Genomic DNA, 14,176 nt, shown 5'->3' with positions numbered 1-14,176 from the left:
ATTCCCCTCCCCGCGGACAACCCTTAGCCTGTTTTATCCTGATTGAAATTGCAACTGACTGGCGGGGAAAAGGAGGAGGATGCCGTCTGTCTTGCGGCCAGATTTGTAACGCATTTCCATTTTGGCGGTCAGTGTCAGTGGAGGAGCAATCCGAAGTTGACAACTGATACGATTCGGTTCAGGGCCAAGGCATTGCCACAAGAATTACACCAACCAGTTGGCTCCCAACTGGAAAGAAACTTAAACATTAATATGAGCCTGATAAATGAAAGGTTTCAATATTTTTAGATTAACTGAAAATACAGGGCAAATCGCTTACAATGCTTACAATAAAGCCGTGAACATCTGAACTCGAATGTGATGGAAAGAAATCTTTGTTGAGAGTAGTAAAAATCCCTGGAGAAGGGAGTGTATCTGCTCACTATTTTTGGGCCCAGTGACATGGTCGAAAGTCGATTTTTATGTGCCTTGGATTCTGCTCCTTTTAAGGCCGGCTTATCTTCGGGGGAAACTGGCCGAAAGGCAGCCTCTTGGCCTGCAGCTGTGTCAATGCCTGGGCATTGTTTTCTTTCTTTTGGCTTTCGTTGGGGGCACCCCTTTTACCCAGTGACTTTGGCCGGGATCATCGGCATGCCAGCCGCCACATTTTGTTGGCAATTTTTCAGTCACTGATTCGCTGGTCGTTCACTTCGTGTGACTTAGTTTTCTGCACGAGGTCATCATTTTCCCCCGCCTTTTGGCTGGGAAAAGTGGGAAAGAGGCGAAGTTTTTTCTGCGGTTGGCCCGCCCGCAACTCCAGCGACTGTCTATCTACGTATCTATCTATCTGACTAACCAACTATCCAACTATCCGACAATCCGACCAACCGACTATCCAACTGTCTCTGAATTGTTTGTCTTGGCTCGTTTTGTGCCTTTTTGTCTTCTCCTGGGCATTTTTATCTATTGCCGCGCACGTCGGGTCACATTAACGGGGCTTTTTCCTCAACGCTCGAGTTCTGCGATTTGATTTCCCCCTCACCCAACTTACCCGGGCAGACCCGAGTATGATTCTCCACCATGATCTGATCTTCTTCTGGCCCTCCGTCGTGGCAGCAAAACAAACAATTAAAGTCATAAAAATTGTGGCCAAAGATCTGCAATTGTTAATGCGGTAAGCGCTCGCCGCACTTGTTCTTCGCAAGTGGAGGGAACTCAACTGCTCGACTACCCAACTTCTGATTTCTGATTCCATTGTGCGGTTATACAATCGCGATGGATCACTGCGACAGCATGCGAAAGAAGTTCGGTTGGGGGAATCTGTAAATAATGGATAACAATTGCCGACTGGCTGGGATACAAATTCGGTTGAGCTATGAGAAATGGTGTTCATTTATCATATTGCCAGAGTACCAGGAAGTCGGCTCTTTGGGTCTTCTTTTTAGGCAATTTTAAATACTTAAAACAAATTGCAGTCTTTGAGATTTTTTCCTTTGCTGAACCAAAACGTTGAATTCGGCTGAAGGGGGCCTTCTTTATCGTTTAGGCAACAATTCAAGTTAATTAATTAGCAAGGTTTATAGGCCTCATCCACTAATGACGAAGCATTGTTTGGGTTCAACAACAGTATTGTGTAAGTTTATATTTTCGATATCTTTTAGTGTTTTTAAACACCTTCTTAACCCAGTTCCTAGAAGTGATTTACATCCCCCGCATTTAAGCAACCGACAAGCATAATAAACGAATTAAAATGTAAATCATTTTGGGCCGGCCATAGAATCTTGTTGATTCGCATTGCAAATTATTGAAATTCTCCGCGGATTTTCGCTTTCGAAACCAGCGGGTCTTGAGATGGCCAGAATCGGAGTCCGCCGAGTGTAACTTGTTATTTGCAGTAATTAATTTTGAGGCAAGAGTGCTAATTAATTCCGAGAGCGGAGCGGCACAAATGCGCAGATGAAGGCGTTGGGAGCATGGCGCAAATTGTAGACCAACATCCGTCGGCTGGCCCATCCGTCCAGTGGCTTTCTGGTCGGCAATTAACTGCCAGTTGTGGCCGAAACCGAAGACCAGGGCTATTTCCTATGAATTTGGTAGTGAAGATTCAGCGCTACAGGAAACTTACATAACTGTTTGAGGGCCGAGCGGCGGATCTTTTGTAGATTTCCACGGACTGATTCAATGTCCACCTAGACAAGGTACCTTCTGCCATCTGCCATCTGCCGTTGTCCCCCTCGAGTTCTCGAGTTCCCTGGCCAGTTTCCCTTTGCGGAGGACTGAGCCAATAGTAACGCCTACCAATACCTTTAATTATAGTGCCTGACCCGCCGAGAATCGCGACCAGGGACGTCCAAACATGACGCACGTATAGAAAACATATTTCAAACTAAACAAACTCATCAGAATGGACACAGAATAAAAATCGAAAAAAAAGGCAATTGGCCAAAGAAAACCCGCTGGGACGCGTGCAAAATTTAAAGTAAAGCGAGAAAAATGTAGACAGCGCGTCAGGCTTGGCCAACCCAGGGAATTCTTGGCTTAAAGTGGCAGGTCCGAAAGTTTCTGGCCACTCTGATTAGCTCCACTCGCACACACTCCGCTCCAAGGTCACTGGGGATGACGTCATTTTGGGGTAAGGCCATTAATTGGAAGGGGAAAACAGAGCTTTCTTGGAATTTCCAGCAAAGAAATTACTCAAGCGAATTTGGCTTAGCAAGCTGTGGCTTTAAATACATTGTATGGACCTTGTTCGCTTAGGCTTTTATAGATGTATCAAAAAAATAAAAGAAAGAACTCACTATTATCCACACTTAGGAAAATATTTATTGCTTGAAATTTGCAAAAGTTTTATAAGAATATAGAGTATATAGTATACCACGGAAATAAACGTATCAACATGTTTTTATAAAAAAAACATTGTAACTTCAAAGTAGCTCTTATTATTTCTATTAAATGTTAAGTGAAATAAAAGGAAACTAAAAGTAAGAGGTAATTTTTTTCTGTGTACCCAAACTAATTTGTCTGGCTTTTCTCTTATGGCTTAGGCCCAAAAGAAGTGACTGCTGGAGCCCACGCCCGGCCATTTGTTAATGCATATTCTATTCTGGTTTAGCGCCTCATCAAATTTCTAATTTATGAGCCGGAGCTTCTCAGGCGGCGTGTTCTGCGTTTGAGCAATTGAATGGCCCGGCGGCAATTTAGCAATTATAAAATGATTAATTTTTGTGCATTTTCTCAACACCTTCCACTTAGCAGCCGCTAACCAAACCTGAACCCAGAGGCAGGTTAACTCCCGGCCCGAAATGAGTCGAGTTGCGAGCCGCGATCTGCGGGCAGAAAGCAGAAAGCCGGGCGTTAAAGCCCAACTACTGTCGATTAAAGTGCCGCTGCCCCGTTGCCGTGTAGGGTATCATTAGGCCAGACAAAACAATTTAAAATAACTACAGCAACTAGCATAATAATGTTAAGAAGCAGCAGCACCCAGCGAGGCCATAGACAATTTTCATAATGGACAGAAATAAATCTGCAAAGCAGAAGCTCAGCCGAAGAAGCTAAAACTGAATACGGAGCAGCAGCTGCAGCGCTCCTTTCCCTGGGAAACCGATCGCCGAGCACAACTTAATTAATAAACTAATGAGCAGTTTGCTGCCGAGTCGCCCTCGCATCCCCTTTCTCCCTGCGGCCAGTCCATCTGCGAGATTATCTACATAAAGTAGTCCCGCCAGCAGACGTGCATCGTGCTGGAATACGGCTAAAGCCCAGCCTATTTGCTAAGAGATCGGCCAGAAATTAAAATAAATGTGCAGCGTGCAAAAATGCGAGGGACCCCAACCGAAAGTAAAACTGGAACGTGTTCAGCGCCAAAATACGACGAAACGAAACAAAAAGTATAACTCGCAAAAAAAAAAATGATTTATGCATATTTAAACGCAACGGACTGTACAAGGAAATTCCAATGAGATGATGAGTCTTCCTATTAGGATTAGTATTTAAAAAGGTCAAGCAACCAAAGCTGATTTTTATAATAGAATAGATTTTTATTACAGATTAACTTAGAGAAAGGGGTTCTTGCATTTGTTAAGCAACCATCAAGAACTAACTTTTTCATTTCAATAATCGTTTTAGCAGTGAAGCACTTACATTTTATTCGCAATCACAGACAGCACTGTATCGGGCTTAAAAATGATTTAGCGTTTTGAATTCTCTTCCGACTTGCCATAAACTCTCCTCTAAGAGGCTTTTCACACTTCTTCGGCCAGGTCGTTAAACGAAGTCCCCCCAATACCATTTATGAAAAGGGGGAGCTATAAAAATGAGTGATCTTCGGATGGGTTAAGCGAAAGCCTCTCGCTTGGGGGATTGTCGCTTTGTTGGCGAAATTTATGCTAACCAATAAACTTGGCCTAATGAAGTGGGATGTTTTCGGGACCGTCCCCGCAACTAAACAGCATTAACAGCCGCAATTACAGGGTCATTATTTAGGATTCATCACCGGCTAAGTCCGGCAAGTTAGCGACTGAGACAAATGAGATTAGACCTGGCCAGAGCCAAAACTAAAAGTGAGCTCTGACACGACCGGCAGTGCAAGTTGCGCTGCAGGTTCTGGCCGTAAATCATTTTGTTTTCACTCTGGCCGCTGCCGCAGTTTAATTATCACGAGCCGAGATTTCGTCTGTCCTGCAGCTCGTAAATTGTGGCCAGAACAAGACGCTTCTGACGGCCGAGACTGCGGCGGCAACATATTTCTGCGGCCCCGTGCAAATTGAAAAAGAGTTGAAAAACTATTCAAATCAATGAAAACTGATAGCCCCAGGGCCGTGGCGGCCAAGTCATGATTAACATGGGCTTAGGCCGTGTTGGGTTGGCCCTGTGCTAAGTACTACTGAGGTACTTGCCACTGCACTGGTAAAAATTTAAGCTTTACAATTTGAAACCAGAAAGAACTTACATTCGATTCAATTAAATAACTATTAATTTATATCTAAAAAGATCAAATAGTGTAATATTTAAATACATGTTATACTTATTTACGTTTTAAAATCATTTATAATGTAATATATATATAATATATACAAGAACAAGAACAATCCTCTGCTTTTTCTCGCTATGGGATGCCCCAAAGATGGCACCATGTACCATTTAAGCGACATGCCAACACTTGACCAGGCCCAAAGCAAGTCGGGCTTGCAGCCCGGCGAAATGTATCATTAACAAGTCACGACAAATTCGCTGGCCGGCCAGCTCGGAGCGGACGTTTGAAAAGCTACGAGCAGAGCCAAATTTGGCTGGTCGGTGGGACCAACCGACATCGGTTGGGCATTAGATAAACCGCGATCCCAGCCCCGATCCCCGCGAGAGGATGCAGCATCAAGTGGCAGGAACGCGGACAGGTTGGCCATTTCCTCGGTGCCGATCGCCGGCGGCGGCTGCTTTGAACGGGGACCCACCGCCACGTTCAGGTGTGAAGAAATCTAAAATGCAAACACCAGCCAAGCGAACTGCAAACTGCAAGCTGCGAACTGCGAAAGCCCTCTGCGACTTCTTCTATCCGCAGTCCATTTGTAGTTGCTCCCCTGGGCGCTGCCAAAAAGCAACTGAAAGCCGCAGATTGAAACGGAAAGCGATACGAGGGGAGTGTGCGTCCATGTCCAGCTAACCAATCCTTATCCCTATCCCACTCCCAATCCCAATACCAATACCAATACCTGTACCCATCCCCCATACCCATTCCATTCGCATGAATTATTTATTTCGATTGTCTGCACGCTGCATTATTTTTAGAGTGGCCATAAAGCCGGCCGATTTATGATCGGCGGTCAGGAGCCGTTCAAATTATCGCAGGGCATGCAAAATTTATTAACAAACACAAAAATTGCCCGAGAATTTATTTCATCTTAATTCAATTTAACAACTTAAACAGCCATAAAGTGTTCACATAGTAAATCAATGGGCACTCTATGCAGATGCGCTGCCCCGTCCTGTCCACATGCATCATCATCATAATCATAATCAAGGTGCTGGCTAGGGACTCCATGCTCCGGACTCCCAGCACCTCCTTGCTCCTCCCTGCTCCTTTTTCCGAGTTCTCTAGGCCCCCGCTCGCTGAATTTATGAGCTGCGCATGAAAATGAGTCAAAACAAATTATGCCGCTCGCAGGTTTTTAGCCAACTCGTTGCCTGATTGACAGCAACTGCAGTTCGACTGGTCCTGTTGTTGGTTTTTTTTTTCTGTTTTTGTTTTGTTTTTATTTTAGCCGCGACTGCGAAGCGATTATGATGTGAACGCTGCCAAAAAGATTTCCATCAGCGGCAACAATTTCGAGGCATTAATCATGGCCGTCAAGTACGAGGGTGGGTCCAATGGGGTTCTACCCGAAACTGCCACAAGGTAGAGCACCGACCAAGTCGCAGGAATGCTCCATGTTCGATTGCGATCTCCGCCGGATGCGACAAGCATTTAAATCGCACGCAGAAAGGATTATGAAGAGGTTATTATGAGCGGGCAAACATTTTGAGTTTGACATTCCGACATAAATCAAGTGCTTTCAAGCCAGAAAAATATTTAAGAAATTAAAAAATACTTTTTAACTCAATTAAGTAGGATAAGTTAGTATGTTCAGTGGCTGTTGACTTGCATAATTGCCTAGGAACAAAATAAATCAGATAAAAATGCCAAAGAAAAAACAGTCATTCAAAGCATATGATGGATTTATTCGACGATGAGAAATTCTTTTCAATAATTTAGAATAATTTAGGAATGAGGCAAGCAAGTGAGTTATTTTCCCAGCGGAATGACCTAGCTTTGGCAATAGCAGCCGTCGGCGGTGTTCTTCTGGATCCAGTCGAGGAACTTGCTGACCCTGGCGTAGACACCCGGGGCGTTCTTTTGGGCACAGCCGAAGCCGAAGGACACCACGCCGGCGAGCTTGTAGCGACCCTCGTTGACGATCAGCGGACCGCCACTGTCGCCCTGGCAGGCGTCCTTGCCACCCTGCTGCACCAATCCGGCGCAGAGCATCACCTCGGCGATCTTGTCCTTGTAGCGCGTCTGGCGACACTGGGCGTTGGTGATGATGGGCACGCTCACCTCCTGCAGGTAGTTGGAGGTGACTCCGCCCTCCTTGATCAGACCCCAGCCAGCGACCACAGCCTGGAAAGAGAATTGAGAATTTAGTTGAATAAAATGAAAAGTTATTAAAAAAATAAATGAAATCATCTTAGTAAATGGAGTTCAGGAATATCTTTGGAATTTTAGAAAGAGAATTAAAAATTGATTTGAATACAATGAAAAGTTATACAAAAACAAAATAAAAACATTATAGTAAATGGAGTTCAGGAACTCCTTTGGAATTAAAAAAATTTAAGTATTCCATAAAACTGAATAGTTTCAATATAAACCGATTGCTGTTATATGTATATCTCTGGTTACTTGCAGTTCAAATACTTTTATGGACAGTACTATACATCTTTAAGTGTAGATTGACTTGGCTAATTGCTTTTAAATACAAATATTCCTTACAAAGTCATAAAATGTTTATGAACCTTCTCTTTAAACCTCTAATTGACTTTCATATTTGAATTAAATCCAATTGGTACTCACGGTCTTGCCATCAAAGTTGTGGTTGGCCTCGGGCAGGCAAACGGGACGCATGTTTCCAGTGAGAGGAACTGGGGACTCCAGCTTCAGCAGGGCCACATCGTTGACAATGCGGTTGGGATCGTAGTTGGGATGGACAGTGCTCTGCACCACCTTGCGCACGATGCCAGGATCCCGCGAGGATCTGTCGATCTGGAGCAGGCGAATGGTGATCTGGTCCCGGTTTCCGTGGATACAGTGGGCAGCGGTCAGCACATAGCGATCGTTGATCAGGGAGCCGCCGCAGAAGAGGCGGGGATAGTGCTTACCCTTCACCAGCTGAGCGGTCCACGGGTATTTGTTGGAGCGTACCTGCTGGCCACCCACAATTCGGTTGACGTTCGGAGTGCCGCAGACTGAAAACAAATATTTGAAATGGAAATATTAAAATATAAACTTTGGTAAGCAAATAAATGTAGAATCTTTAACTTAATTTTTTTTTAGAAAACCGATTTAAATCGTAACTATCTGTATAATGATTTCCGTTTAGTTTGTAGTTTACTCACAGCAGTTCTGCTTGGTGGTGCACGTATTGCGATTCTTCACCGGCCGCCGCGAGGCTTTGAGGGACTGCTCCTCGACGGGATCGACGACATCCACCACGTCGGCGAACTGCTGGGCGAGGGTTTGGTGGGGGGCCTGGTACTGGTACTGGGCCAACGTGAGGCTGATGCCCAGCAGCAGGAGCACCGGGGCCAGGTAACTGCGCATCTTGTCCGTTGTTTACTTCTGAGGAAAGTGACAGAGTGGTTTGCCAAACGCCGGCTACTTATAGGGCCCACCACCGATCGGATCGAGTCGCGGATGGAGATCTGGATCGCCTTTTTAATAAAACTAAAAATATGAATGTTTTATTGCTTGTGTAAGCCGCGTGCGCATCTTTCTCTCCCCTGCTTTTCTTTCTTTCTCCGCTTTCTTTGTTTGGCGGCAGTGCCTTATTTGCATAACACTTTATAGCGCCGCACACACACGCACACACACACTCACCTTGCGGTTCTCAAGTGGGGAGCTTTGTATTTTTGGCCCGAACAAATCGTCATTTCCATCCAGAACAACCGCTGACAGGGCAAATAAACTTTTTAATATCGTTTATTACGCACTTACAGGAGTTTTTTAATGATCAATCCGAAAAGTGGGTTATTCTGAATGGTCAAAAGGCGAGGGGAAATATTTGCGGTAAGGCCAAAACACACAACTAGCTAAATCATCCAATGACTTGTTTTTTTGTACCGAACTTAGAGCAATAATCAATTTAAATTCTTTATCTTCATCATCTTCATTAGATAGGTATATAAAAACCCAATTTGTTCAATAAAATTATTTATTTTATTATATGAATGTATTAAAAAGTCTTGATTTAATTATTATAGTTTTTAGTTAGTCCCACATAATAACTCCCAAAAGAGTATTTAAAATTCGCCGAACTTCAGCTGAATTTTCCTTGAAAACTTTGCATATTCATGAAAGTGGAGCAAACTCAAGCGAGTTCGCCACTTTGCAGCCCGCCTCCCGTCGCGATTTTTAATGGACTTTTAATGCGCATCTGTAGGGGCTTAGGCATCGTCATCGACAGCGCCTCTGACCCCAAAGATCTGGCCAAAATAAAGCCGGGCGCTGAGTTGGCGGATTCTGGCCGGCCCACTCGAGAGTCGAAGGCGGAGTGTCTCTTTCTCCGCGCCACTCGATCGCATTGCTTTCGTATCTGGCCGACATTGCAGCATAAATATCCTTTAAGTGCCGGTTATCCGGTATCATCATTAACCGGAGGCAAACGCCCGCTTTCACGCTGCCGCAGCCGGGAATAATTTATAAGGCTTTGCGATGCGATGGGGGTTTGCTTTTCGGCATAATTTACAAAACGCAACCTGAGCCAGGGACAAGTTATTCCTCCGGCTCCTCGATCATATTTCTTTTGGCTGGAATGTCGTCGGCGTCGCCCTCTTCTGTATTCAGTATTCCCGAACTCGGATTGGCTTCGAAATTGATTCGCCTGGGGCTCAATGTCGTCCATCCAAACGCCCAAAAAATATAAATTATTAAAGGCAGCGCGTTGAAAATTGCGTGCAGCTTCAAATTATGTAACATGTAGCACTTACGAGTATCTTCTGCGCATTGGAAAAATAATTTATTTAAGAACAAAAATTTCCAAGATTTCATTTAGGTTTAAATTTAGGGATCGAGCTGACCTACAATCACAACAATAAATCTGCCAAAAACCCATTAGGAGTGATAGATTTAGGAAATGTTCCAAATGTATCTAAAATATAGCAAATTATTCACATGCCAATCGCCAAATGCTAATGGCTTAATATTCACATTAGCCGTTTTATTTATTATGGTTTGTTTTGCTTGGCTTCCCCACATAAATAACTTTTACTCTTACGCAAACCGTAAGCTCATGCAAATGTAGGCAGCTTTAGAAATTTGTTTCATTTCGCAGTATTTGCATAATTTATAAAAGCTGATCTTGTAGTGCCACCAACTTGGACCAGACTCATTAGTTAAAGGCACAACTTAATCATAGAAGGCATCAGAGATATGCAAATAAGGCTGGAGTCTAATTGTTGCAATTGTAATAGCCCGAAAAGGAATAATAAGAAGATCGCAGGCAAAGACAAACGGATTTCAACATGGTCATTATGCTTTCAGCAGGCTAAATTCCAGAATCTCCCTCCCCACTTTTCCCGGTGGGCGTGGCTGAGTGACAAACACGCAGCAGGAATCGCATATAGATGCAGATCATTGAACCAGACTGGCTCAAAAGGAATCCAAGAGAGCGAGGATGCCAAACTGTAACCCAAGTTAGAAAGGTTGAATGGCATGCCATTCACTTGCTTTTCGCCCGGTGGCAGTTTGCCCGTCAGAGTCACTCAGTCAGTCACTCATAAATTTGCATAAGAACTGAATTGCATTGCATTATCTAAGCGGCAGTTGCAGTTGCAACTTGCAACTAACAGTTTGCAGCTTGCAGTGCTCGCCGCACTTATCTTGGCGGTGGAAACAATCACGGCAAAGGCAAAGGCAAAGATTTTAATTATTGTGTGTGACGGCGACGAAGACTCCAGCTGGGAAGAAGTCGGAGAAAGATGTCGAGTGAGGACAAGGGAGAGCCCAGAATTGCTTCTGCATTGGAAAAAAATCTCTTAAATACTTAAAAATAAATTGAATACTAATACCTATACTCTTTATTAATTGTAAAACCATAACATTTTCTTAAAACAAAAGAAGAGTACAAAATCCTAAATCCCTGTCTAAAACAAATGAATAAATAGTACAAGTTTTTTAAGTAATATAATAATACATCTCTTGAACCAAAAAGCCTTGTTCTCAGTGCAGTCTGGTAGACATCTGGCTTTGGATTCTCAGACAGACTCGGAGTCTGCTCTGTGACTTCGCCTGATGAGCTGAGCTGCATTTGATAACTGCCAGCAATGAAGTCTTAGACCCTTAGATAATGAAAAGGAAGCTGGTCTCGAGTCTGGTGCACTGTAATTCAAATTAGTACGAGGCTGGTACGAAAAAAAAACAGAGGAGAGACGAGATGAGCAGTGTGGAAGACTCGTCTTCGGCTACCGGAGAATCGGCCCCTGCAGTGCCAACTGGCAACATCTTCTTCCTCAATGACATTAATTCATTTCGTATGCAAAGCAATCAGTGAACTCCTCTCCTCGAGAACCCGCTCGTCGACTTGGCAATTAGAAAAAGAGTTGGAAAATTGTATGCGGCTCCAGCTCGGACTGTGCAGTCTGGCTGGGCTCCGACTTTTCCGGCTGGCACTGGCACTGCGCACTGATTTGCATTGCACGATTCTCAACTTAATTTAACATAAGGTAAACAAGCGCAGTTAACAAGCCAAATACAACCCATGAGCGTGCGGGTGCTGGCCAGCTTGGCTCTCGGCCCAGTATCTGAATCCGAACCAGAGCCAGAGCCAGAACCAGACTGAGCCACAGTTCTAAGCTCCTTCTCCGTCTGCATCTGCTGTTCCCCATCCCTCAGCCTGCCAAGGGCTCCTCTGCTTTTAGAACTGCTGTCGTGTGACGTGTTGTGAAAATTCTAAAATATTTCGCCCCTGCCGGCCCAGCTTTCTCACAAGTCAACGCCAGAAACCGCACTGTGGTCTTACAGTTTATAAAAATTAAGTGAAACAGCTTTAAGAATATGTTACAGTAAAGCAATCTCTCTTCTTAAGTTCGAAAATAAAATGTATTAACTCGTTGAAGTCAACTATTTTTCCTATTTTTTTTTATTATGTTTTTTATTGCTGTATAGTTATTTGCTTTTAATTTTGATTGGACATGTTAACTATTTGGTTTTATTTCTATTTTATTAACATTAGTATTTTCTGACCCACCCGAAAGTCCACCTCCAGCTCCGACTGTACCCGGTTTAATTTTACCAGGTTTTCGGGTAGACTGATTTCCACTAGATGGTGTTATATTTCCTGGGTTTGGTGTACCCTTAGAAAAACGGGAACCTGGAGGTTCTGTTATTTCTTGGCTGGGTGTTGTCTGCGATCCCGGATCAGGACCTTCAGGTTCTTGAGGAGGATGCTCTTCAACAAAAGGTGGCACAAATGCCGGGTTAGATATAATTTTAGGGAGAAGCAGTTGTTGACTTGGTCGTTCCCTAGTTCCTTGGTTGGGTGTAGTCGGCGGACCCGGATCAGGACCTTCAGGTTCTTGGGGAGGATGCACCCCACCCGAAGGTGACACATAAGCTGGGTTTGGTATAACTTCAGGCAGAACCGGATGTTGACCTGGTCGTTCCCTAGATCCTTGGTTGGGTGGAACCAGAGATCCAGGAGGATTTCCACCAGGTGGTTGGGGAGAATGACCACCAGATGGTGGTACAAAATCTGGGTTTGGTATAACCACAGGACGAAGTCCATCTGGAGGTTTCGTCACTGTTTTGTCGGCTGGAGTATGTGATCCCGGATCAGGTACCCCAGGTGCTTTGGAAGGTGGCACATAGTGTATGTTTGGTATAACTTTAGGCATTCCTTTGTAAAGTGGAGGCTGCGATCCCGGATCAGGACCAGGTGGAACCAGAGATCCAGCAGGATTTCCACCAGGTGGTTGGGGAGGATGACCACCAGATGGTGGTACAAAATCTGGGTTTGGTATAACCACGGGACGGAGTCCATCTGGAGGTTTCGTCACTGTTTTGTCGGCTGGAGTATGTGATCCCGGATCAGGACCAGGTGGAACCAGAGATCCAGCAGGATTTCCACCAGGTGGTTGGGGAGGATGACCACCAGATGGTGGTACAAAATCTGGGTTTGGTATAACCACGGGACGGAGTCCATCTGGAGGTTTCGTCACTGTTTTGTCGGCTGGAGTATGTGATCCCGGATCAGGTACTCCAGTTGCTTTGGAAGGTGGCACATAGTGTATGTTTGGTATAACTTTAGGCATTCCTTTGTAAAGTGGAGTCTGCGACCCCGGATCAGGACCTTCAGGTTCTGGAGGAGGATGCCCCCCAGCAGAAGGTGGTACATGTGAAGGGTTTGGTATAATTTTGGGGAGACGCGGATGTTGACCTGGCCGTTCCGTAAGTCCATTGTTGGGTGGAGTCAGAGGATTATGTCCACATGGAACTGCCGTCAATCCTTGTCCGGGTGTAGTCTGTGATCCACAAGGTGGTTGGGGAGGATGCCCACTAGATGGTGGTACATGTTCTGGGTTTGGAAAAATTATAGTTATAGACAATCCTGGGTCGGGTGAAGTCTGTGATCCCGGAAGATTTCCACCAGGTGGTTGGGGAGGATGCCCACCAGATGGTGGTTCAAATTCTGGGTTTGGTATAACAACAGGACGATTTCCACGTGGAGGTTTCGTGAATCTTTGGCCGGGTGGAGTCACTGTTGTTGGAGGGGGAATTGGCCATCCTTCCGGCTGAGAGTTTTCCCAAGGAAAGTTCGGTGGCTGCAAAGGTCCTGGTGGTGAAATGAGTCCTGGAGCAACAGGGAATCCTGGAGGGAGGTTTAAGCCTGGTTATTCTGGATTTGGTTTAATATTAGGACGATACCTGGAGGATTTGTCCATCTTTGGTTGGGTAGAGTCTGTGATCCCGGAGGATATGCATCAGGTGGTTGGGGAAATCCTGGGTAAGGTGGAATCTGTGATCCACCAGGAAGGCCAGGGGAGTCTCCCATCCTCCTGGCTGCAGATTTTCCCAAGGCTTCAAGGGTTGTCCTGGAGGTGAGACCAGTCCTGGAGCGCCGGGGTATCCAGGAGGGGGAGATTAGGCCTGGAAGATGACTACCAGGTGTTGTGGGGGAAGATCCAGGTGGTTGGGGAAATCCTGGGTAAGCTGGAATCTGTGATCCACCAGGAAGTCCAGGGGGAATCTGCGATCCTCCTGGCTGCGAATTTTCCCAAGGATTCAAGGGTTGGCCTGGAGGTGAGACCAGTCCTGGAGCGCCGGGGTATCCAGGAGGGGGAGATTAAGCCTGGAAGATGTCTACCAGGTGCTGTGGGAGATGATCCATCAGATGGTGTCACATAGCCTGGCTTTGGTACAATCTTAGGATGATGTCCACCTGGAACTACCGCTACT

At 45.1% G+C, this 14,176-nt stretch overlaps 2 protein-coding genes across 3 annotated transcripts; both read right to left on the bottom strand.

Annotated features, from left to right (window-relative positions):
• Positions 1–6,775: 6,775 nt before the first annotated feature.
• LOC108089810 (trypsin-1) lies at positions 6,776–8,347 on the bottom strand. Its single transcript, XM_017188207.2, has 3 exons — positions 8,122–8,347; positions 7,580–7,971; positions 6,776–7,129 (listed from the first exon to the last, which is right to left on the bottom strand). The coding sequence occupies exons 1-3, from the start codon at positions 8,324–8,326 to the stop codon at positions 6,776–6,778; spliced, it is 951 nt and encodes a 316-aa protein (XP_017043696.1). The 5' UTR covers positions 8,327–8,347.
• Positions 8,348–11,916: 3,569 nt separating this feature from the next.
• Positions 11,917–13,772, bottom strand: LOC108089774 (basic proline-rich protein). Of its 2 annotated transcripts, XM_043207927.1 has the most exons (3): positions 13,646–13,772; positions 12,960–13,589; positions 11,917–12,797 (listed from the first exon to the last, which is right to left on the bottom strand). In XM_043207927.1, exons 1-3 carry the CDS (start codon positions 13,770–13,772, stop codon positions 11,917–11,919), a joined length of 1,638 nt encoding a protein of 545 aa, XP_043063862.1. The 2 variants fall into 2 exon arrangements, with proteins under 2 accessions (XP_043063862.1, XP_017043655.2); XM_017188166.2 differs by having other exon boundaries at positions 11,917–13,589.
• Positions 13,773–14,176: the final 404 nt, after the last annotated feature.

Source organism: Drosophila ficusphila, unplaced genomic scaffold, assembly GCF_018152265.1.
Source record: "Drosophila ficusphila isolate 14025-0441.05 unplaced genomic scaffold, ASM1815226v1 contig_412, whole genome shotgun sequence".
Taxonomy (NCBI): domain Eukaryota; kingdom Metazoa; phylum Arthropoda; class Insecta; order Diptera; family Drosophilidae; genus Drosophila; species Drosophila ficusphila.
The sequence above is the reverse complement of the archived record's forward strand: the minus strand, read 5'-3'. Positions and strand labels throughout refer to the sequence as shown.